General features: G+C 42.3%; 1 protein-coding gene across 3 annotated transcripts in view; it reads right to left on the bottom strand.

The window, feature by feature from the left end:
- Positions 1 to 23670, bottom strand: part of P2RX4 (purinergic receptor P2X 4) — a 171348-nt gene that overhangs the window by 38471 nt on the left and 109207 nt on the right. For all 3 annotated transcript variants that reach the window (XM_069214891.1, XM_069214890.1, XM_069214892.1), the window contains exon 5: positions 21654 to 21750. In XM_069214891.1, the coding sequence (XP_069070992.1) occupies positions 21654 to 21750 (97 nt within the window). The remainder of the gene's footprint in view (positions 1 to 21653; positions 21751 to 23670) is intronic.

Here is a 23670-nt window from a genome sequence, read left to right as displayed (position 1 = left end):
TTAATAATTTCTACAGCACTCATGAGAATAGGTGATCATGAGTATGTCCTCTCAGTCACAGATTTGCAATTCATACATAGGTATACCCCTGAATATACATCACCAGAAAAAGGGTATGAAGTGTTTTATGGCAGCTCTATTGGATTACTTTATTGTGTTATACAATGAATCAGAAGCTTATATATATATATATATTACCTTATAATTCACATTTATAAATATCCACACTCTTTATGTGGTCGGACCATCTTGGGGTGACAATCCAGCTCACTGTGCTGCCAGGCCTACATGGGAGACTTGGCAATGGGAGAATAGGGGAAACAGCTAGATAGGGATGCGTTTGCTATTCAACTTGCATCCTCTCTAGAGTAAATGAACTGTGACCCAATAGGCAAGTTATGACTGTTCAATCAAGCTAATATGCATACTGTGCTTCTCTAGTCCCTTTGCAAGCAGGACTAAACATCCACTCCACAATTCCTGAGAATCCATGGCATAATGGAGTCTGCCACCCGGAAAGTAGAAATACACAAATTAGAGGGGAGATAGAGTACAAATTATTTCTTAAGTACAAAATTCAAATATAAAAAGACAAACAAAATCACTTAATGTGCTATCAAAGAAGCTAAATTCAGCTTAGTACTTAATTTGTGCTGGTGGTTGTGGTGGGACCCACCGGGACCTAACTAAAGGGACCAGGACGTATCTAAAGGAAAATAAAAGCATGGGCACTGAATGAATATGAGTTCACAGAGCAACTGCTTGTTATGGGCAGCTTCCAACAGACTCCAGTTATGCACCCGGCCCTACTTATTTCAGACAAGCTTTTTCAGAAATGCAAAGCAAAGACTGAAGTAAGTGCATCAGGGTGGCTCAGGTCACTACACTGTACTCAACCAGTCAACAGCTGCACTCTCTATGTCTTATTTCAAACTATCATAATTTTCACTGTGACTACAAAAAACGAAGTCAAGCAGTGATTTTGGTAATGTCAAGGAATCTATTATAATGACGTCCTGCTTTTCTCAATGAGCTTTTCAAGAAATAAGAAAAGTTTCCTGAAAGTTGTGCACCGACAACAACAATGCACACTTTGCTTGAACAGAGAGCAGGTAGTTGGTCTTGCACTAATGTTGGAAGTGATGTACTAACACACAGATTGGGGGGTGTTGATATCATTAGAGCAGAAGGTGCATTAACACCAGCAGTCAGGAGTGCAAGTGGTCTAGTCCAACTGCAGCCTAATTGTGCCTGTCCTTTACTACCCAGAAGTGGCCCATTTAAATATTTCACCCTTTTCTATAAAAATAGGGGAACCACCGTAATCCATCTTAAGAAAAGAAACGGCGCTGGCAACTCCGGGCAAGGATAACACTCAACTTTCAGACGCAGCAGTGGTGGAAGTGTGCAGCGGCCTCATTAGAACATTTTAGGCACTTTTTATTTTTTATTTTTATTTTTTTTAACAAAGAAAGTACTGATTCAGCTATTTAGGTGAGAATATTCTCCCGCACAAAATGTGACTAAAGAGCTAATTAGTAATGTAGAAGAATTAAACCATCAAAAAAGTCTTGAATCCCCTGTTTTCAACCTTATGCTGGCAGGAAGTACCAAACATTTGCTTGCTAATTAAAGAGTCAGAGAGAGTGTGTCTGGTAGACTTGTCATTCTCTTCACTGAAACCTAACATAGGCCCATCTTCACTAGATTTGTTCCAACATCTTTGCAAGAGGCTTTAAGTCTTCCCTCGGAGTAGTAGTGGCTGTTACTCGCCTCCTTAAAAATCATGCTTAACGGGATTCAAGCAATTCCTGTTCCATCTATCTCGTATCCTATAAAGTTTAAATGATAAAATGACAAATCATAGTCTTTGTGGAAATCAGGGTGGCTCCTTGATTTCCAACAAGCTGATTTTAGGCAGGGCTAAGTCTGCAGGCAGTGGTCCTGGTCACTTTGGATGCCCATAGGTGGGAGGTGCACTGCAGTGAGATTAGAAGCCCTGATACTATTGGAACTGTCCACTACCTTCTTCTCGAAAGGTTCAAATCTAATGGATGTCAGGAAATTGGAACGCAATGGGTCGGATTCTTTCTTGATGTCTCAGATTTTTTGCTCCGTTTGGTGGTTCCCTTTCAGATCCGCCATTTTGGGCTGCAGTCTAGCTGCAGCCTGCTGCTTTCCTGACCTCATATAAGGCTCTGGATGCAGCGGACGAGCAGCGGACCCTCATATCCATGGTAGTAGGTGACCCCTGTTACTACCATACATTTGCTTGAACCAGTTTTAAAAGGAAAGCACGTTTTACCGACTGTTTTAGCTTTTATATTTTTCTTATTGGTGACCCCTTAGGCCCGTGTTTAGTGACCGGACGCTGGTTCTAGCTGCTCTGCAGCCAAACCTGTGGGGCTGGTTAGGGGATTTTTACTAAGTGCCTTCTGTAGTATAGGTCTTAGGTGATCTCAGCTGGAGTGGAATGCTCACTAAGCTTTGCCTCGGGCTGAGGTCATCTATGACTTCATGGTAGAATGTGGAGTGTTGGGTGATGGAGAGGCGAGCTGAGGGAAGAGCGTGTTGTACATAGCTTCTGGTGGATGGGATGTTCCAATAAAAGGACCTACGTTACATACTTGGAAGACCTTGTTTCTTCACCTTCACTGGCTCTTATGTTTACCTTCTGCCTCCTCAATCGTATCTCCTAGGTCCAGGAACCCTCCCTATCTTCTCAGAGTACTGTGCCCACCCCGGACACCATTTTTACTCCGTTTGGTGGTTCCCTTTGGGAGCTGCCATTTTGGGCTGCGGTCTAGTTGCAGCATGCTGCTTCCCTGAACCCATTTGAGGATTGGGATGCAGCGGACGCGTGCGGTTGGTGCGCCAAAAGGCACTCCAGAGGCAAGCCCATCTGTGCCCGTCCTCCCCTGGACAGGTCCAGGGGCTAAGGACTCTGTTCCTTCCAACCTAGAAGGGATTATCTGCAATGCACTTTCTGCACTCTTAGTCCCACCACCATGGAAGCCTGTCAGCACATTTTCTATTCCGGCCTTCAAGCATGGTCATGCACCAACTGTCACTGGTCTTCTCAGACCGAACCGGGGACAGACTCATTTGACCATAATAGGGCTTTCAGCATGTTCCTCCTAGCTAACTGCCGGTCTCTTGCTGCGCACAAACTAGATAGTCACCTTCTCCTGAATGAGCTATCCCCAGTGGCCTTATTTTTTTATTTTAACAGAAACATGGCTTCAAGAGGAACCCTCACCGGACGTAGCCCTGGCACATCCCATGGCTACTGTGGTGAATCCTAGTTGGTTTTAATGGGATAACAGGAGTTCGCTTAGCCTTTGGCTTGCAGACTCGTGACCCCCGTCACCTAGCGAGTTTTAACCTACTTAGCTTGCCCTGTCTTAGACCATTTATTTAATTAATTCTTCTAAGATGGCTGCCTTGTTTATAGTTAGGCCATTTTGTTTAGATTTATGTCATCAGTGCCACTGCGTTAAGGCATCAACTCATGTAACAAAAACAAAAACTGTAGGTGCTCACATTAGAAATTACCGTCCCAAGCATGCTGTGTTATTTATTGTTTTGGAACAACCTACGACAGGGGTCCAAGTATATCTGTATAAATACATCATACTTTAGACAGATACTCAGAGGGATTCTTGCCAGATACCATTGCTATTGATGCTGCACATCACCTTGACACTGACCCGGACTTCGTGTTCCTTCGGAGTCTGAGCACGAGTCCTCATTCCAAGGTAACCGCGGTTGGGGGCTCCTTCCAGGGACATGGCATTGGCAGATTAGGTTTAACATACCCAGCTCTCCTCTAGGTAGAAGATTAGGCTTAGTATGGTAGGATATTAAGACATATCACACACAGTGTCTTTTCATGTTATTGCAAGATGGTGGGGGTCTTTATAATCATGACCCTTGTCCTTACCGTTCTATTTCTTGCACTGTTCATAATCCTAATCATTGCAGCCCATGTGATTTACTGCAGATTGTATTAAATAAAAACTATTGAAACATCACTGCATCTTCGTTATTGCCTGTGTTTGGTTGAGACAGGATATATCTGTGAGAAAGGGGTAATCTCCGTTTAACCACGACACTCCCCGAGACGTCATACTTCTGAGTCCATGCGTAAAGGCTGCCACAAATCTCCTTTACCTGTTTGGGTTTTTGGTGAGGTACTGCTAGTGAGCCAGAGGGGTTGGGACTACAGTTGTGACTTGCTGTAGGATAGGCATAGTCACCTACAAACATAAGTACTGTCACCCTTGAACAAGCAGTCTTGCCCAGAACAAGAGTCCAAACTACCACACTACCTGATAAACAGGCTGGACAGTCAATGCCAGAGGCGGCGGAATTGCTATTATCTATAAGGAGATGTTAAAATGTACCTTTCATCTTTTGACCATCCCTTGTTGTGAAAGCATGTCTTTCTCACACACTTAATCCTCTGTATACATTTTCTGGGGCTTTAATCTTCACCCTCCTGGTCCCTCTGATGTTTTCATTCAATCTCTGCCTGACCCAGTTTCAGACCCAGTGCGCAATAAGCCTAACTTGACACTTCTTGGGGACTTTAATATCCATGTAGATGAAACAAACAACTCAGCTGCCAAAAGTCTTCTCCTAGATCTCGCAGCTTTAGACTTGGTTCAACTGATTAATGGTCCTACTCACTCCAAGGGTCGTACTACTGACCTTGTCTTTAGCAACGTCACAGCTTTGGCCACCCTGCCCCTCCCCCACCCCCTGGCCTGGTCTGATCTGATAATTTCCTAATCACTCTGAAGTTTCTTATTTCTTCTTTCCGTAGACCGCTCCCTGTAAAAAAAAAAATCAACTACATCGCTGATGGCATAAGCTTACTTTTAATGACTGGGCAACCGCTCTAGAAAGCCTGTAACCTGATCCCATAGACCATACAACCCTCTTTTTTGAGTAGTATAATGGGTGGATTACTAATGCTCTTGATACAGTATTATCGCTAATCTCCAAACAAAGGCACCCCACGGTTTTCTCCTCACCTACACCTTCAAAAAAAGGAACGTAAACGGCTTGAGAGGTGTTGGAGAAAGTCCTATGACAACTCTTTAAAGTTGAGTATTGGACAGCAATTAGAACCTTTCACTCAGAAATCAGATAGTTCAATTTTGGAAGCGTAATAGGATGCCTGAGCTATCTTTAAACACCCCGAAGGAAGTCTTTCAAATTCTCACATATTGATCAAATAGAAGCGTTGCAAGAACATAGCAACAACCTTGCCCACTTTTTTCAAAAGAAAATCCTAGATATTTATTCATCTTTTCTGGATAATCCCCACCGGTTAACAGACTCCCCCATTCATTCCAAGTCATAACAGCCCACTATCTCGGCCTTCCCTCCCCTCACAAAAGATTCAGACGCTAATCTTCTTCATTCTCTAAAGTTGGGTTCTCCATTGGACCCAGCACCTCCATACACATATTGGCCCTGGGGTCAGCAGTCATTGTTCCGGTCCTGGCTAACCTTCTCAACTCATCTCTAACTATATACCAAGTTACCCACTATTTTGGAAGAACGCTATAATTAAGCCACCGTTGAAAAAGCCCCATCTTGATGCATCTCTTCTCAATAATTACAGGCAGATTTCCCTGCTGCCAACTGTGTCCAAACTAATTGAAAAACAGGAAAATAGTCCTCTCACAGGCTTCCTTGAGAATCACAACATCCTCCACCACACTCAAATGGGGTTCAGGCCTCCGCACAGCACTGGGACTGCATGGCTTACTGTCATGGAAGAGGTCAGAAGTCGCCTCGAGTGGGTTCAGCGGCCATTATCTTGCTCGATCTCAGTGAAGATTTGATATGGTTGATCACTCCATTCTGATTCGAAGAATGGAGGACGCTGGGATCACTGAAAGTGCGTTAAAATGGCTCTCCTCCGTTTGAGGATATGACCTTTCAAGTTCTCTATCGCTGGTACCTCTCTGTGTCTCGCTCAACTGTGGGTGCCCCAGGGCTCCTCCCTAAGCCCCACACTGTTCAATCTCTAAATGTACCCGTTAGCAGAGATTATAAAACCATATGGTCTGTCATTCGTGTCCTATGCGGATGACTCTCAATTGGTCTTTTCCACCAAATCCAACAGCAATCACCCCTCACTGACCCTTGTCTCCAAGCCGTGACCAAATGGATGTCTAATTGCAAACAGATTAAATGAAGAGAAAACTGAGGTGATGTTAGGGAATCACCCCCTCCGGGATCCCCAGTCAATTATCATGGACAGTCTGAAAGCTCTGCCTCCTCCTAAAGATAATATAAAGAGCCTTTGAGTCTGGCTTGACTCGCAGCTCACCATGGATCAATCAATCTAAAAAGACTGCTGCCACCTGTTTTAGTCTGCTCAGACTTTTAAGGAAAGTTTTCCCATTCTTGGCCAAAAAGCTCATAGTCCAGACCCTGATCATCTTGTGTCTGGACTATGGTAATGCTCTTTACCTCAGCTCTCCCACGGATGTGGTCAAAAGACTAGAGGTGTTTCAGAATGTCGCTGGTCAGCTCCTCTTGAATATTCCCGGATATCAATCTGCCAAATCCTCTATTTCTCTCCTCCACTGGCTTTCGGTGGAACAACAGATAAAGTTCAAATCTCTGTGCCCCATCCACAGAGCACTACACAATAGAGGCCCTGTCTTATTAAGATCTGGTGCCTCCTTTTACTCGCCTCTCAGGTCCCTAAACAGTTGCTCTGGCCAGGCTCCCTTCGGTGAAGAGTCAGGTGGGGTGGTAGGTCCATGTCCTACTTAGTAGCTAAACTTTGGAATTCCCCTCCCTTTAGAGCTCACTCTGAACAGCCAATAACTCTCCTTCCGCAGATTGCTTAAAACCTTGTTATTTAGAACTTAACCCCGCCGTTGGTTTTTTTAGGATCCATTGTAGTGCTGGGAGGCCTCCGGGTAGCCATGCGCTCTACAAATACGCTAAACTAAACTTTTCCCTCCATGGCAAAAAAACAACAACAAAAAATTAAAAATAAATTGAGTGTTCCTCAGGGCTCCATCTCATCACCTGTTTTGTAAAGATACACAAGAAGACCATGGCAGCCCTTTTAGGTACCTGGGAATGGCATCATATATGGAGGCAGACAATTCACAAGTAATGTTTGGGCTTCCCAGAACGGGAAAGTTGTTGGGGAATTAGGGCCAACTCACACTCCTTAACTTACCTGTGTCTACAATGGATTGCTCCTCTCACTTCTGGTTTCGCTTGTTACCGCAGACCTCTGCTGACCGCCTTTTTTGTGCTGTTCTAGTCTCTATTGGAGACTATTTAAAGAAGATTCAGGCACAACCGAGCAGCGGACATTAGGTACTTCCTGTAAGTGACATTTTTACGCATGCATATTTGCACATTTGGGTGGGGTGGGAGGTAGTACACGCCATTCTGAAATGCGGCCTAGTAAATGCCAGTAAAGCACGCTACTGAAGTTAACTTACTGTCAGAACGTGGTAGGTGGGATGTGCTGTTTATTCAAGAAACTTCAACTACTGACTCAGCAGTAGAGTTGAGCCTAGCCTGTCCTATGGGCTTTAAAGTTCTTCATAAATCACAGGTCGATCGGAAGGGTGGAGGAGTTGGGATAATTTGAATTTTTCCTAACTTGTGCTTGATGAGCTTGAAGGTCCTGAAGTGCTTGTTTTATGCTGAAAACTGAGAAAGGAAGCCCTTTGTTGGGCATTCTGTGCTACAGGCCACCTGGTCAACATCTTCACCCTCTGTTGGAAGTTTTCCAATATAGCGCTTAACCATTCACATGTTTTCATATTGGGGGACTTCAACCTATGGGCAGAGGGAGATCTAGCACCGCCTCTCAAAGAACATTTGAACTGCTGTGAAGTCTTGGGCCTTCAACAGAGAGTATAGGGTCCCACCCATTGAGAAGGACACACTCTTGATCTCATCTTTTCCCCTTATGGGTTGGTCTCTGTTAAAGATAGCATACCGCTACACTGGATGGATCATACCTTTAACTCCTTCCATGTGCAACTGAACTAATCTTGCCACCTCATGCAGGAGAGCGGCGGTTGCAGAGTCTCCGTGTCTTCCTCTCGGTTATCTTTGGAGCTAATCTCTGTTAATAAACAGATGTATTTACGAGCCCACGGCCTCAGGGACAATTATTTCACTGGCGACGAGGATGTACAGCTGACCGGGGGGAAAGACAAGAGACTTGAGAGGTTGTTTATTTTTATGACAGCTTTCCTGTGGAGCTGTGTTTACTTGTCTTTGTGAATCCTGCTATTTGGTCTTCGTGAGGCAGCAGCTTCATTGAAAATTAACCGTGTCCAAGGGAAGCAGCAGGAAGGATCGTAGTGTTGCTAAACTACATGGCAAAGCATTTTCTGAAGGTTTTCAACGGCAAGAAAACTGTAGTTGCCTGGCAACCATGAGAAGCTTTCTCAGGAAGGCTCTGGGCCCACAATATTGCTAGGCAACCGAGGTCATAAGGATTTTGACTGTTTTCAAGCCCAGAAATTGAATATTTTGGTAACAATTTAACTTTTGAGGAGGTTGGTGCTGCAGATGAACGCAAGCAAGCCCCACCAAGTACATTATCGTTGAAGGGGCATTTATACACCAGCTGGAAGTGGCATCTGTGGTGCGAAGACAAATTTATTGGGAAAATGGAAGGTTTTACTGCACCAAGTTTTTTTTTTAACACTCCTGGAGAACCTATTGTAGCCTGGGAGGACTGGAAAGAAGGTTTTGAAGCGTATGTCCTGGCTGTGGGTGGAGATATATTTACTGCATCCAGGAAATTGGCCATGTTGAAGCATTGTTTGGGTGCGGAAGAAAGACGCATTTTGAAACATTTACCATACCCTTATGAGGATGGAGACCAAGATGAGGATGAATATGAGGTTGCCATGGAACAGTTAAACTCCAATTTTGGGAAGAAGAAAAATGTTGTGGTGGAGCGTTTTAAATTTTTAAAGAGGAGCCAATTGCCAGGAGAGTCTGTGGAAAGTTATGTGGCAAGCTTGAGGATTTTGGCAGCCACTTGTAATTATGGGCATTTTCAGGATGAAATGCTGAGAGACCAGCTGGTTTTGAAAGTTAATGATAGGAAAATTCAGGAGAAACTATTGAATACAGAAGATTTGACATTGCAAAAAGCCATAGACTTTATCAAAAGGGTTGAAATAACGAATGATGGCTTGAAGGAACTATCTACCACGTCTGGAGTTGTGAACGTGGTCAGTGAGGAAGATTCTAAATTCAAGAAAAAGGATACATTTGGAACTTCTGGGAAGATGGATGGAAGAAAGGACGTTATTTGTTACAAATGTGGCCTTAAAGGGCACATTGCGACTGATGTTTGTTGTCCTGCGACTGGACAAGTGTGCAGGAAGTGCAAGTCCAAGGGACATTTTGCAAAGGTGTGCAAAGGGAGGCAGTTGAGCGCAAGAAGGGGTAGAGGTGCGATCAATTCAGTGGGAAGTGATAGTGAGGACATTGACAGCCAGCAATTTATTCTGCAAGTGGTGGATGTTGGGAGTGTGAGTTCTTGTGGTCTGCATTGCGTAGTTAGAATTGATGGTATAGATGTACTTGTGATGGCTGACTCAGGGGCGAGGTATACTTTGATTGGAAAAGAAAACTTATCTAGTTTTCCATCTCATGAGATCAAACCACCAGATGTACGATTACTAGCTTATGGTAACAAGCCCATTGAGCTTGTGGAGTATATGGATGTTAAGCTGGAGTTCCAAGGGACAGTTGTCAACTCTAAAGTATATTTTGTGGAGGAGGGTACAAATTTATTGGGCTGGCCGCAACAAAAAGATCTCTGAATAATTCTTGATCCGAATCACCCTGATCAAGTATTGGGTTTGAAATCTAATGTACACATGGTGCAGGTGTCTAACTTTGTAAGGGAATTCCCTCAAGTATTTAATAATAAGCTAGGAAAGTTGAAGGGTTTTATGCATAAAATTGTTTTAAAGCGGGATGCTGTACCTAAAGCGCATAAACCACGTCCAGTTCCCATTGTGATGAGGGAACAATTACGATGTGAATTATCCAAGTTATCCGAGCAAGGTGTGATTGAAGAAATTGAAGCGTCTGAGTGGTTGGCCCCAGTGGTGATCGCTAAGGCGGCCAATGGTGACATGCGTTTGTGTGTGGATTTGCGCGATCTTAATGCTGCTATATGGGTGGATAGGCATCCTTTGCCCAACATTAGTGAGATGTTATCTACAGTGAGGGGGGCAAGTGTATTTTCTACTTTGGATTTATCATCTGCGTATCATCAAATTGAGTTACACCCTGAGTCACGAGCCTTAACCTCTCATTACTCCTGAGGGGGCATACAGATTTAGGCGCATGCCTTTCGGTTTGGCATCAGCGTCGTCTGTATTTCAACGGGCAATGCACCATTTACTGAAGGATATCTCGGGTGTAACTTACTTTCAAGATGATATCTTGGTGTTTGGGAGTGACCAGGAAGAGCATGACGAAGTTATGAGAAAGGTGTTGAGTGTTTTAAAGGAGAGCGGATTGACGATCAAGTTGGAGAAATGCAGATTGAGTGTGCCAGAAGTGGAGTATTTGGGGCATTGCATTAATAAGGATGGAATTTCGCCTAAACTTAATTTAGTAGAGGCGATAGAAAGCGCGCCTTCTCCAGCTAGCAAAGATCAATTAAGGTCATTTTTAGGTCTAGCGGAATATTACTCAAAGTTTATTTCCAGGTTTGCTGACAAAACTGCACATGAGAAGGTTATTATGCGTGAGGGAGAAATTTGTATGGAGTGAGGATTGTGAGAAGGAGTTTTCTTTGTTGAAAAAACAAATTGCCTCAGCTCCAGCTCTTAAGCCATTTGACACCAGGGATGAGATCATTATTAATACGGATGCCAGTTCCGTTGGGCTGGGTGCGGTGTTAATACAAAGAAGAGGGGGTGAAGAAGTTACAACTGCGTATGCTTCGACCGTTGAGCTCGTCTGAAATGAATTATTCCACCATTGAAAAGGAGGCATTGGCATGTTGGTGGGGTGTTGACCATTTCCGCAAGTATGTATGGGGTTTAAAATGTGTGATTCGCACTGACCATCGTCCATTAATAGAAGTATTTTCGACTAAAGGAGCAGGTAGGGCCACTCCTAGAATTGCTCGTTGGGTGGCCAGAATGTTGGAGTACAATTATGATTTGGTGTATTTTCCTGGAAAAAAGAATGTGTTGGCAGATTGTCTGTCTAGGCTTCCTGTGCGTTCAGTGCTGGGGGAAAGGGTGAACCTGAAGTTGATGAACTCATAGCATATGTTGGTGGGAATATTGGATGTGTGACAGAAGGTAGAATTTCACATGAGGAATGGGTGTCAATAGTTCAAAAAGATGTTGTGCTGCAAGAAGTGATGGGTTATTGCCGTCATGGGTGGCCAAATAGAGGTAGTGCTTCTTGTGATGCAGAGTATTTCCGCCATGTTGGTGTGGAGTTGTGTATGGTGGATGGAGTTATGTTCAGGGGCGAGCTGTTGGTGGTTCCTACAGGCTTGCGGAAACGAGTATTGGAATTGGCTCATGAGGGCCATCTCGGAATGAGCGCAACTAAAAGACGAATCAGATCGGAGTACTGGTGGCCAGGGCTTGATAGAGAGGTGGAACATCATGTAAGGGAGTGTGTGTTGTGTGCATGGAGTGATAAGTCACAAAAGGTTGTTAAAAAGGATCTTGTGGTGTCTGACAAATCGGACGGGCCGTGGAAAAAAATAGCTATTTATATTATGGGTCCGTTTAATATTTTGGGAAGTGTGCCAAAATATGCTTTGGTGGTTGTGGACTATTTTTCCAGGTGGCCAGTCGTGAAATTTGTAGAAAACATAAATACTATGTGTGTTGCGGAGTTCTTGTCAGATTTATTTGACATGGAAGGTGTTCCGGAGATAATAGTGTCTGACAATGGTGTGCAATTTGTATCAAATGTTATGAAAGAGTTTTTGTGCAAATTTGATATAGAGCACATTAGGGCATCAGTTTATTATCCACAAAGTAACGGTTTGGTGGAGAGGTGGAACAGAACGCTGAAAGAGGGGCTGCAATTAGCAATTTGCAATGGTATAAATTGGCGGAAGGCTGTGAAGGACCTAGTTTGGTCGTACCGGACAACTCCCCACAGTGTGACGGGAAAGTCACCTTTTGAGGTCATGAGAGGTAGAAGACCGAGGGCATTGTTGTCAAAGGGGGGTGATGAACAAGAAGTTTAATGTGAGTGATGTACTTGGTGATTACAAGGTTGGTGATTGGGTGCGAGTAGTGAAGGGTGCGTGGACAGCTAAAGGGGAGTCTAAGTTTTCAGAGCCTTTGGAGGTGAGGAAAGTTTATAGGTACGCTATGTTGCTGAGCGATGGTAATGTGTGGAACTATGGGAAGGTTATAAGAGTGCCTGGAGGAGGTAATCGGGAGAAGTTGCCTGATTTGGGAAGAAAATCGGGTAACAGTGTGGGTGATAAGACCAGCACTAGTGAATCCTCATTGTGTAAAAGTGGGCGTGAAGGCGTGAAGGTGAGAAATAGGTCAATGTTGAGAAGGCCTAAGAGATTAGATGATTATGTCGAACAGTGAATTTGACAATGTGATTCTGTGAAGTTGTACTTTATTGAAATGCCAATATTTTGTTTATTTTCATAATTAATCATTTCGTCTCGGTGAGTTATAGTTGTTGTCATACAACTGTTCATGTTAGGTTAAAGTTTTCATGTTGTAAAATATGTTGATGTTATTTTATTTTGAAGAAAAGGGGGTGTGTAGTATTCTATGGATTCTGTTCCTCGCGCCGTGCGAGCATAATTCGGACGTGTCGGCGCGAGGAATAGAATCAAGAAAAGGAGGAGGAGAGCGGCGGTTGCAGAGTCTCCGTGTCTTCCTCTCGGTTATCTTTGGAGCTAATCTCTATTAATAAACAGATGTATTTACGAGCCCACGGCCTCAGGGACAATTATTTCACATTCTGTGCTACAGACCACCTGGTCAACATCTTCACCCTCTGTTGGAAGTTTTCCAATATAGCGCTCAACCACTCACATGTTTTCATATTGGGGGACTTCAACCTATGGGCAGAGGGAGATCTAGCACCGCCTCTCAAAGAACATCTGAACTGCTGTGAAGTCTTGGGCCTTCAACAGCGAGTATAGGGTCCCACCCATTGAGAAGGACACTCTTGATCTCATCTTTTCCCCTTATGGGTTGGTCTCTGTTAAAGATATCATACCGCTACACTGGATGGATCATACCTTTAACTCCTTCCATGTGCAACTGAACTAATCTTGCCACCTCATGCACGTAGCTAACTTAAGAATTGGAAGGCTGCGGCATATACTGACCAAGCTTAGCTCGGGTACATTTTTTTATCTGATTAACACTTTTGACCCTAAGAACTCAGAGTCCAATTACTTGGCATTTAAGCAGAGGATTTTGCAAACTTTTGATAAAGTTATTCCCAGCACCAATTTAAAATCCTGTTGCGGACCATCCAGACCCTGGTACAATAAATCATTAAATAAAATCTTAAATCTGTGTGTAGGCAACTACAAAAAAAATGGCGCTGTAGGTATTCTGAGGCAGATAAACAATGCGTTAAAGCTCTGCTAGAGGAATACAAAAGAGAAGTCAATAAAACAAAGGCTGAATACTTCTCTAATGCTATCACTGCTGCCACCAATAATGCCAGAAAGGTCTTCAATATCCTTTGGGAAAGCTGTGTACCTTGGTTCCTTCAAGAGAAGCCTGAATCGGCTGCAGCTGATTTAAAATGATGCCTTCATCTGTTTTTCGATGTCGCAAGGTACGGAAGCATTTCCAATATGCTTAGTTCCCTTATTGCTGGTGCACGAGAAACGTTAAGTTTATAGCATTGACCATCTGGAAAAAACCTGGAACTAATACCAGTAAGGTTGGATAACACACCAAAATCTGAGTAGACCTCTTGGTAGCTCCGGGGCTGAAACATTCCAAATGTCATCACAGAAGCTATCTAGCCCTGGACATTACCAGGGAATTTCATGAGGAGCAGAAAGTCGTCACCAGAGCCGTTGGAACCATAGAGTTCTGGTCTGTAACCTTTACTTTGAAAACCTGTGTCCTTGGGCATGAGGAATGTGTGTTTTTAGGAGTTGCTCCTTCTGCACCACTGTTAACCCATCAACAATGTATTTCTGTCCTCAGAAGATATAGAAATTTACAAGCAGGTTCATTTTTTCATTGCTGACAACAGAACATTACTCAACACCTGCGTAGAGGAGTAACAGAGAAAATAAGAAGGTGACAGACACTTTTTGATTGTTTTTCAAATGCGTGCATATACCGGAGACTAAATTATTAACTATGTAAGACTGCTAGTTTATTGGGTAGATTTCATTTTTTTGAATTTTTATCTGCATTTGTTAGTAGAACTGTTTGACTGACTGACTATCCGGATACTAAAGGGACTTACTTTTCTGATACTAAAGGGAAACTGCTCAGTAATGTTCACTCAAGGAGAATAAATAAACAAGCATTTGCAATCCAATGAGTCTCGAGTTTGCTTGAGTTAGAGCTACTGGCTTTGTAAATTCATAACTGGACTTTTCTTGCCACATGTTAGTTAACCCTGCCTCATAATTTGGTCTTTTCCTGCCACATAATTCCAGTGGCCCTGCATATAACTAAAGCACTTCTATTTAACTTCTTCCTCTATCTGCAGCCAAAAATGAAAATGTTGCCATTTAGCATCCTAATAAAAATCTGCCATGCTAATTTCAATAGAATACCACTTTCACAACCCCACCATCAGGGTTGCTGGCTTGCTAACACAATTCCCAAAACAAGGTAGCCACAGAGGAGTAACAAGAGAAATACACAAGAAGGGTCACCCAAACATATCAAGAGTGTTCAAACAGTCATAGTGTAATAAGGATGTTAAGTTTGCCTGAATCATGGTCATAAATGCATTAAGGAGAGATTAATAAAATATATACAATTGTCATATAAACCCAATAAAAACCCTTTATCTGAAATAAACTTTTGCCATTAGACTGTAATACTTAGAACAGCCCCTAAAGGACACCACAATGAAAATATCATTTGTAAGAAACACGGTCATGTTACCCAGAGCGAATAACCACATGAGAAGAAAATGACCGAAAGCATTGCAGTGTTATCATATATTTAGCCTCAGAGGACGTAGTGCATTACACATTTTCAGGGTTGGCAGGCCTACTGCAACAATATTACAAACAAGCCCTTTAAAATACAAACTACTCTCAGCTGTAAAACATAGGTTCCAGCCAGGAGAGAGGTTAAAAAGACACTAAATGGAGGGAGGGGTTATTAGTTTGGGGTCCCCACTAAGCTAGTGTGGGAACCCAGAGATGATCTTGACAGAGCCGGTTGTGGTGAGCATTTTGAAAGTGGTCCCATTGTCCTAGGACCACCACAGGCTGAATTATGAGCAAAATGTTTTGTAAAAATTCCCTGCAAAGCATCATAGGACGACCAAGTGCAGCAATCATTGTAGTATGTTGACTGTAATGCCCCTAGAGGACACACAATAAAAATATCATTTGTAAGAAACATGGTTATGTAACCATATAATGAGCCCCCGAGGACATAACCACATGAAACAGAATGACAGAAAATAATGCAACAGAACCATACATTTAGCCCTTAGAGGGCGTAATGCCATACATTATTTCAGGCCTAGCAAGCCTACTGTAATACTAAGCCCTTAGAACACAACATACTCCAAACTGTAAAACAAAAGTTCCAGTCACAAGAGCTTAAAAAGGGACTGAATGGTGGGAGGGGTTATTTTGTAGTCCCCACTAACCTAGTTTGGGGACCCAGCGATAAACTAAACAGAAAGTGTGTGTCATGCTGAACATTTTGTTGGTGGGCCCATTGTCCTAGGACCACCACAGGCTGAGTTATGGGCAAAAAAAATTGAAAAAATGCTTGCAAAGCATTATGAGGTGACGTTTCCCGGGTGCAGTGAATATTGTAGTAATCAGCTCTCCCGCTGCTGTGGATTTCCCTGTTTGTAACACAAAACATTTATCAATCACAAGTGTTTTTGTAAAAGCTATGGAGTGTGAAGGGGAGAGCCAAAAGAAATTACTCTGATTAGGTAAGAGTGTGAACAATGTGACCAGCGCTCAAATACCGTTGATGGAGTTTGTGCTATTCGTGCTGTTGGCGCTGTGAGGGCCATGGCAGCCATGGAGCACGAAGGGGAGAGAAAGGAGAAAAAAAAGGGCACCCACGCTGAAGTATATTGGCAATCGTGCAATTATCCATGTAACAGGGTCAATCTGCAAGGCGTGACATAAATAAGCTAAAGGCGGGAAAAAAGTAACGCATGGGATTTTTGAAAGGCAAACTTAACACGTGAAAGTGATGGGCATGAGGTGGGCATGGTTAAAAGAAAGTGAAGAGATTTTTTTCAAAACAGATGGGAAACCGCCTGAAAAGATTGATCAGTTTGACTATTTTGGCATCTGTTCTCACCGCCCACTCACTTGGCAGTCTCACTTATGGAGTGCTATAGTATAGTTTAGAGCATGTTGCAAGGCTGTTCTTTGATTTGCCAGAAAAATAGGTAGCCAGTCCTTAACTGCCATCTTGAGGGTCTATGGGCAGAAGGCAGTTGCATTGCTCTCTAGGGATGCCAAGTTTGGGTTATAACAAAGTCTGGGACCTGCATACAGTCAAAAATAATTTCCTGCACCTTTTGTTAAAATTGGATCCTGAGGCTCCACTACTCCCCCTATACACAGAGCTGGGTATACGACCTGTAACAGATGTAGTTGCCTTGAGACCTGTCCTATAGTGGGTCTGTCTAAACAGAAACCACCTGGCAAGTGTGTATTTACAGTCTGCTATGGAAGTATTGACCATAGATGGTCTAAAAGGCCATTGTTGGGGAAAGCATGTAATTAAAGTACTTACTGAAATAGGATTGGATTATCTCTGGCGGGTCCTCAGGCATATAAATTATGAGAGCACTGCATTTGGTAAGGAGGCATAAAGGCCTCTGAAATTCACTGATGCTAGTAGCAACATGAACCATTGTACTGCCAACTACTTTGAACATTATTCCTATAGACAAGTCCCATATTTAGACTTGCTACAACTGGAACTGAAACATACAGTATATTTAAAGTTTGTGTGGTGTTCGTGTTCTTATTGCAAATTTTAACATGGACGCATGGGTGCTATTTGGCAGTCAATTCTGAATTTTACTTGCACCTTTTTGAACGCAGCAACATTTTATGTTTGGCCATTGTAATGTTCTGTATGTTATAAACAAACTTATAACAAACTACTCAAGGAATGTTAAGTGTGAAAATGATAAATACTTTTGTCTGGGTCTCCAAAACCTCAAACTTTGAAACTCATGTCGTCAGGATGCCAAAAATATTGTAAGCCCTTAACCTATTCCTAGAAACATTAGTTTCTGCACGTTTCAGTTGCTGAATTAAATAGGAAATGTTCAACACGTTCTGCTGGAAATCACTAGAAATATAAACTCATAAGAGGGACAACTGCAGGAAACTGCTCGTGAGCTGAAAAGGAAAAGTCTTTCCATAAAACAAAAGTGTACTGTATACACAGTTCCTAAACAGATGCATAAAATCAGCATAATCCTAATACAAAAACGACGTGAAAACATTAACATGGAATTAGTTACTAGCGATGTCAAAAATGTATTTTGTCATTCTAGCTTTATCAATCTAAACAGACTTTTACAGGAGAAAAGACCAGAAGAACCACAGTTGCAATCACATTTCATGGTTTGTTCCCCAAGCAGACGTATACCCAACTTAATACAGACATGACGTGGCCTCATTGAGGGAAGAAATCGCATCCACATAATGTTGGCGCCAAATGTTTGATTTGACGGTCGCTCACACCCCCTTGGTCTTGGAGTGAGTGCAAAGTATGTGATACTCACCCCACTATAAAAACCTTGGCCATAAAATACTAATATCTGGTCTAGGAAGGTAAAGGATTAATATTAAAAATGAATGGAGTAGGTACGTAGATGCAAACATGCTAAGAATAGCACTCTGAAATTATTGGATAATTAAAAGGAGAGAGGAGATTGTCCAAAGAACTCGAATTATGCCATATTAAAAAACTGCACTTAGCAAGAGCGTTACGAGCAATAATGAAGACCATTGATAATAAAGGCGTATACTGAAATAACTATTTAGCTCTTTAAAAAAAAATATATATCAAAACAGGTTTAGAACAGTACATTACGCGAATGGGTTTGTCAAGGTGTGCTAGTTTACATAAGAAGACGTGGTGCATTGAAGTAAGTATGCAGTCATTTTGATGGGCCTTACCGATGGTGATAGGACCATAGTCTTGTTCTCTGGATGATAGCCAGACTTTGTCGCATTTTTATTTACTTGACCTCCGTATATGGATTTTAAAAAAATAGCACTTTAAAACACTTCTGTTGCAATGTTTTATGAGCAGCTTATCCCACACAAGTCTACGTTTTTGGCACCTGACTCAAAGGCTACATTTGCAGTTTCTGTTCAAACACAGCTGGCTCTCAGCAAATGGGAGCGCTTGCAAATTGTTATAGTAAGAAATCCAGTGAAGCTGAGGTGACAAAAGAACTAGAGGACGTGTGGCAGTGATCATGTGTAGCGGCGGCCACCGCGAATCAAAGGGAGGGCGGGCAAGGGAGTGGATGTGGACGGGGCAAATTTACAAAAAATATTTTTAAATAAACGAGTGCGACTGCGCTGGTTAAAATCTAGCGAGGTAGCGCTGTGTAGGTAATAAAAGAAAAAAGTAGTCCAGAAATCATGCTGAAAACATTTAGCGTCATATGTTTTCAGTAGTTGGCCGGTCCACGAACCAATCAAAGTGAGGGGCATGACATGGGCGTGGTTAAAAGCCCACAGAGAGATTACAACAGAGGCCAGTGCGCTTGCGTGCACGACCTTAAAACAAAAATTGGGCACACAACAAAATGTTATTATGGGCCAACTCATTTTACAAACAGAATCTGCTAATGCCAGCTAAGGTTTCGGTGCTTTCTGATAGGATCCCCTAAATTTAGAAGCAAAGACACTGAAGTGCAATCAGCACTGATTTAATTTAAAGATCTTTTCACTTCAGAGAAAGTAAACACTATTTTCAGCCATTAGCTGACACGTGAAGAATATGATTTTCAATTGAGAAGAACCCATGTTAAAGGGGAAGAGAACGCAAACACAAGATGCAGACAGAATCGGCTATCCATGTACATATATTTATTAATAAAACAGGCACAGGTCTTGTATAAGCAACAGCCAAAGGTATGTGTTATAGGCACAGCTATACGTTATTCATCACTTCAGCAACAGCAGTATTTATATGCCCTACTTTCACATAGCACTAGGCGTGATTTTATGTTCAACTTCTGCCTGCATCATTTATTTATATTTTTAAAACACAAGGACAGAGGTATATTTATGTCTATGTATTGCAGAGTTATTTAGTTAAATGCAGAGGGTAGCATTTATACATATATATATATTTTTTTTTTTAACTGCATGTGTTCTTAACTCCTATTATTCATCAGATGTAGTGCAGACACTAGATAAATGGAACAGTAACCATTATTCAAAGCTGCGGAGTATATGGTGGTACATCCCTTTGGTCAGACCTGCTGCACATGCCTAATTGCGTACATACAAAGGAGAATTTGGCTGAGTTAGTCAGAAATCCAGTCACTTACTGTGGTCAAAGAGTTCACAGAGTCCTATTTATCATACACCATTCCTAGTACGCGTTCAGTGAAGTGGTCTGGGTCTGGTTATCATCTGGTTATGTGTATTAAGCCCACATAGACCATGGGGTTGTAAAAAGGGAAATCCGTTTTCTGGTCTTTGCCTGATCACATGCAGGGCCCCGGGCTGGGCTAAGGAGGGACAGTGTGGTGATTACTGCAGCTGAAGATGCTGGTTGTCAGGGGCGTAGCTTAGTCCGTGAAATTTGGTGGGGGATGAATCTCAAATTTCCCAACTAAAAAAAGCAGTGGGAGTCAGAGGGGAGATCAGCAAGCTGCGGGATGGATGTTTTCCATGAGGAACAGGGTAGTTCTAATTTGCATTAAGTAGGCCTCTGTCTTAAGTGGCACAGTGGGTGAAAAATGAGGGGCTGGAACGCTACCCCAAACGGTTGCCACTGGTTAGAGAATTTGCAATTCTATCATCTTTTGCATTCTTGCCAGTATGATGCCTGAAAAATTGTGACTGGAGCAACTTTTTACTCTACAACCGACAATGTTTGTGAATTCCAAAAAGTAGTAAAGTTGCACCCATTCAAGGAGCACTTCTATAAGTGCAGGTTTACTACTCTGGTAAACAGGGCACTGTATTTATTTAATATCCCTATTCTGAAGAATACAAAGTTAAAACCTCTTGGTGAAATATGAACGATGAGAAAAACTGACAAAAACATAGCAGACCTGGCTCTGGTCTACCAGTCCCAACTGCCAAGCCAAAAAGGCATTTATTTGAGGGGATATATTAGGATTTAGGAACCCAAATTAATTTAAAAAGCAGACAGTTTATCCAGATTGTTGCTGGAAGCAATACCAAGAAAAACACTGACATTTTCATATAAAGTATTTTTTAAATTGACTGGAAACAACTTAGTTGCTCTCTCACCTTCACCTCCTCCGAACACCTGTAAATAAACCACATATACTAACTCACAAATTCACACATACAATATTTTTTGTCAAGCCATGTGGGAATCTATATATTATTGCATTATCTAGTTCAAAAGCTACAGGTTTGAAATTTTAGGTTCGACATACAAGACAGTTTGAAAGACAAAAGATTGAAATGGAATTCACAGGTGCAATCGTTTTGTTTTTTTCTTTATCTTTTATATTAGTTTCTCCCCTAATCAAAAGCCAAGCCAGATCACTTACCTGAAGATTACGAGTGATGTGATTCATAACCGCTAAAACTAACCTCAGTTACGCATCCTTATCCTGAATACTTACACCAAGCCGAACCTATCCCTAGCCAAAACCCTAATTGTACTCTACCTCTATACCTAGCCATAACCCTAACTTTACCTCTATACCTAACCATAACCCTAACCTTACTTTACCTCTATACCTAGTCATAACTCTAACCGTACTCTACCTACAGCCTTAGCCATAACCCTAATCTTCCTCTACCTCTATCCCTAGCCATGGCCCTAATCTTGCTTTACCTCGATCCCTAGTCATAACCCGGACTTTACTTTACCCCTATCCTTGGCCATAACCCTGACCTTACTCTGCCACTATCCCTAGCCATTACCCTAACCTAACTTACCCTCTACCCCAAGCCATAACTCTAACCTCAGACCTAAAAGAGTATTGTCCTTACTACAACCCAAATCTTTTACCTTACCCAGACTCCTACCATAAACATTCCCCTTTATGCAAATTATTAAATTCTCTGTACCTTTTCCCCTAATTTTTAATCTCTTTTTTTTCCCAAACGGTTTGTATCCAAGTCTCTGCCTTAAACTTTAAATTTCAGAGGTTTTAGTCTTTCAAACTATTTTATTTGAACCATTGTCCTAATACTTCCTTAGGAAGCACGGGTCACTCACTCTGGCAAAAAGGTGTCATTTTCCACCGGACACCATGTGTAGACTTCACAGGTGCTCACATCGCGATTATATGGGACACAATTTCCAGTCTGAATTCCTAGAATCAAAATAAAAGACTATTAGTGTGTGGACATTAATGAACATGTATGAGGCATTCAATCAACCTTTCATTGCAAAGGTGTACGTGCATCTCTGAATCCGCAAACGCAACCTCTGAATCAGCAAACGCAAAAACAAGGTGATCGATTGAATGCTTGAATTAATCTCATTCACTGACAATCACTCGGGCTGCATTCCAATCCACTGTTTTTTGCCCACCATGCCACCTCAGTTAGGACCCAGCCATATACAAATCAGTCTTTACCTTTTTCCTCATGGGACCAGTCCAGCCCAGGCTGACCGGCCAAGTTCTCCCTAAACTGGAACACAAGCAACCTAGGACCAGTTTCACCATAGTTCGGGCACTTCGGCTAGGTATAGCTTGGTGGCAATTCCCTCTGCTCTCCCTCATACAGGAACACATTCTTGCCAGGGCTTGACCCCTAACGTGTTCCTCTTAGTCTCCAGAGTGTGCAGGTTCTAGACATGTACATGTTTTCTGTGTGTTTTGGATGCCCTCAGGCAATAAACGGAGTTCAGTGCATTTTGAAAATTTGGAAAGCAACTGCTAGAAAAATGTCAGATTAGGCTATTTATGTGTCAGGCACAGGTATCAACCATGGGCTGTGTGGAGACCTATGACAATCATATACTGTACGACACATCTTTTCGTTTCTATTGCCGAGTGCCAGAACTGGCTGGCTGGCTGGCAAATTGCACAAAGACTTTTGCAAGATTTTTACCAATGTGTTTTTTTTATTTTATTTTTTAAACATTGTAATTCCCTCAAGTCTGTCTCACTCAAACATATACATCACCCCCTCTCCCAAGGCTTCATCCAAATCAGAGTTCACCTGGGTCTTTGAATGTGGGGTGATCAGACATGTATGGGTCTTTCGTGGTTTGAGGAGGGTCACAAGGGAATGTTTTTGGTGTGGGACCAGTACTTGGGGAGTGTCTACACTGTTTGGTCCTGGAGTCAGCCGATACTCAGGGAACCTAACAACCTCAGACATTCGAGATGACTAGAAACACAGGGAATCCATGATGCTATGGCTTACATGAATCCCAGCATAGTTTGTGACCCAGAACCTCCTGCAACTGTCACATTATGGGTAAGTATATCACAATTTCAAGAAAACACCAGCTCTTTAAGAAAATGGCAAACATCCAACTAAACCATCTACCCATACTTCTTCTAATAAAAAGGTATCCCAGTGTGGGTGGGTCTACTGCACCAGACAAAATTGTGACAATGTGAAGACCACATTGACACTATAAAAAATTCATACAGTCAAAGGTTTGGCCTGTTTCTGTCAGTTATGATAGCCATCCTTATACACTTGAGTTACTGTTTATTGGTAGAATACCAAATGGTGGGAGTTCTGCTGTTTCCCTCAAATTACAAGTTTTTTCACCACACACTTTTGAGGAAATAGTTTTTTTTTCCACTGTCTGACATGTGCAGGAACCTTTGGGTAAGAAAAAGTGGTAGATTGAGACAAGCCATACCACATTTGACTTACCCATGGGACTAATGCTCAGGAATGTTTGGGGCTGGTAGGTTTTCTGTAGGTGCCAGACAACCCCATGCCAAAAAACAGTTACCCACATCCCAAAAACCAACCTAATTCCAAACTTTTTCCTTGCATTTTTCATGGCGGTGTACTTGGGACTTATCTGTTCAGGGGTATCATTTTAATTGGATGGTAATACATTTGCTAATATCGACTGAATGTTTCCCAATTGTTGACTTCCAATCATAAGTGAGTATGCACAAAAAACATTTTTTCTAGAACGTTTGTCTGAATGTCTTGGCTTCATGTGTAATCCAGAATTTGGGGTGGTACAAATGTCCCCTAGACCTAACTCAGATTCTTGGGTAAATTTAAACAAGCACTGGCAAGGCCAACAGGTT

This window comes from Pleurodeles waltl, chromosome 11, assembly GCF_031143425.1.
Source record: "Pleurodeles waltl isolate 20211129_DDA chromosome 11, aPleWal1.hap1.20221129, whole genome shotgun sequence".
NCBI lineage: Eukaryota > Metazoa > Chordata > Amphibia > Caudata > Salamandridae > Pleurodeles > Pleurodeles waltl.
Note: the sequence above shows the minus strand (reverse complement) of the source record. Positions and strands in the feature narration are given on the sequence as shown.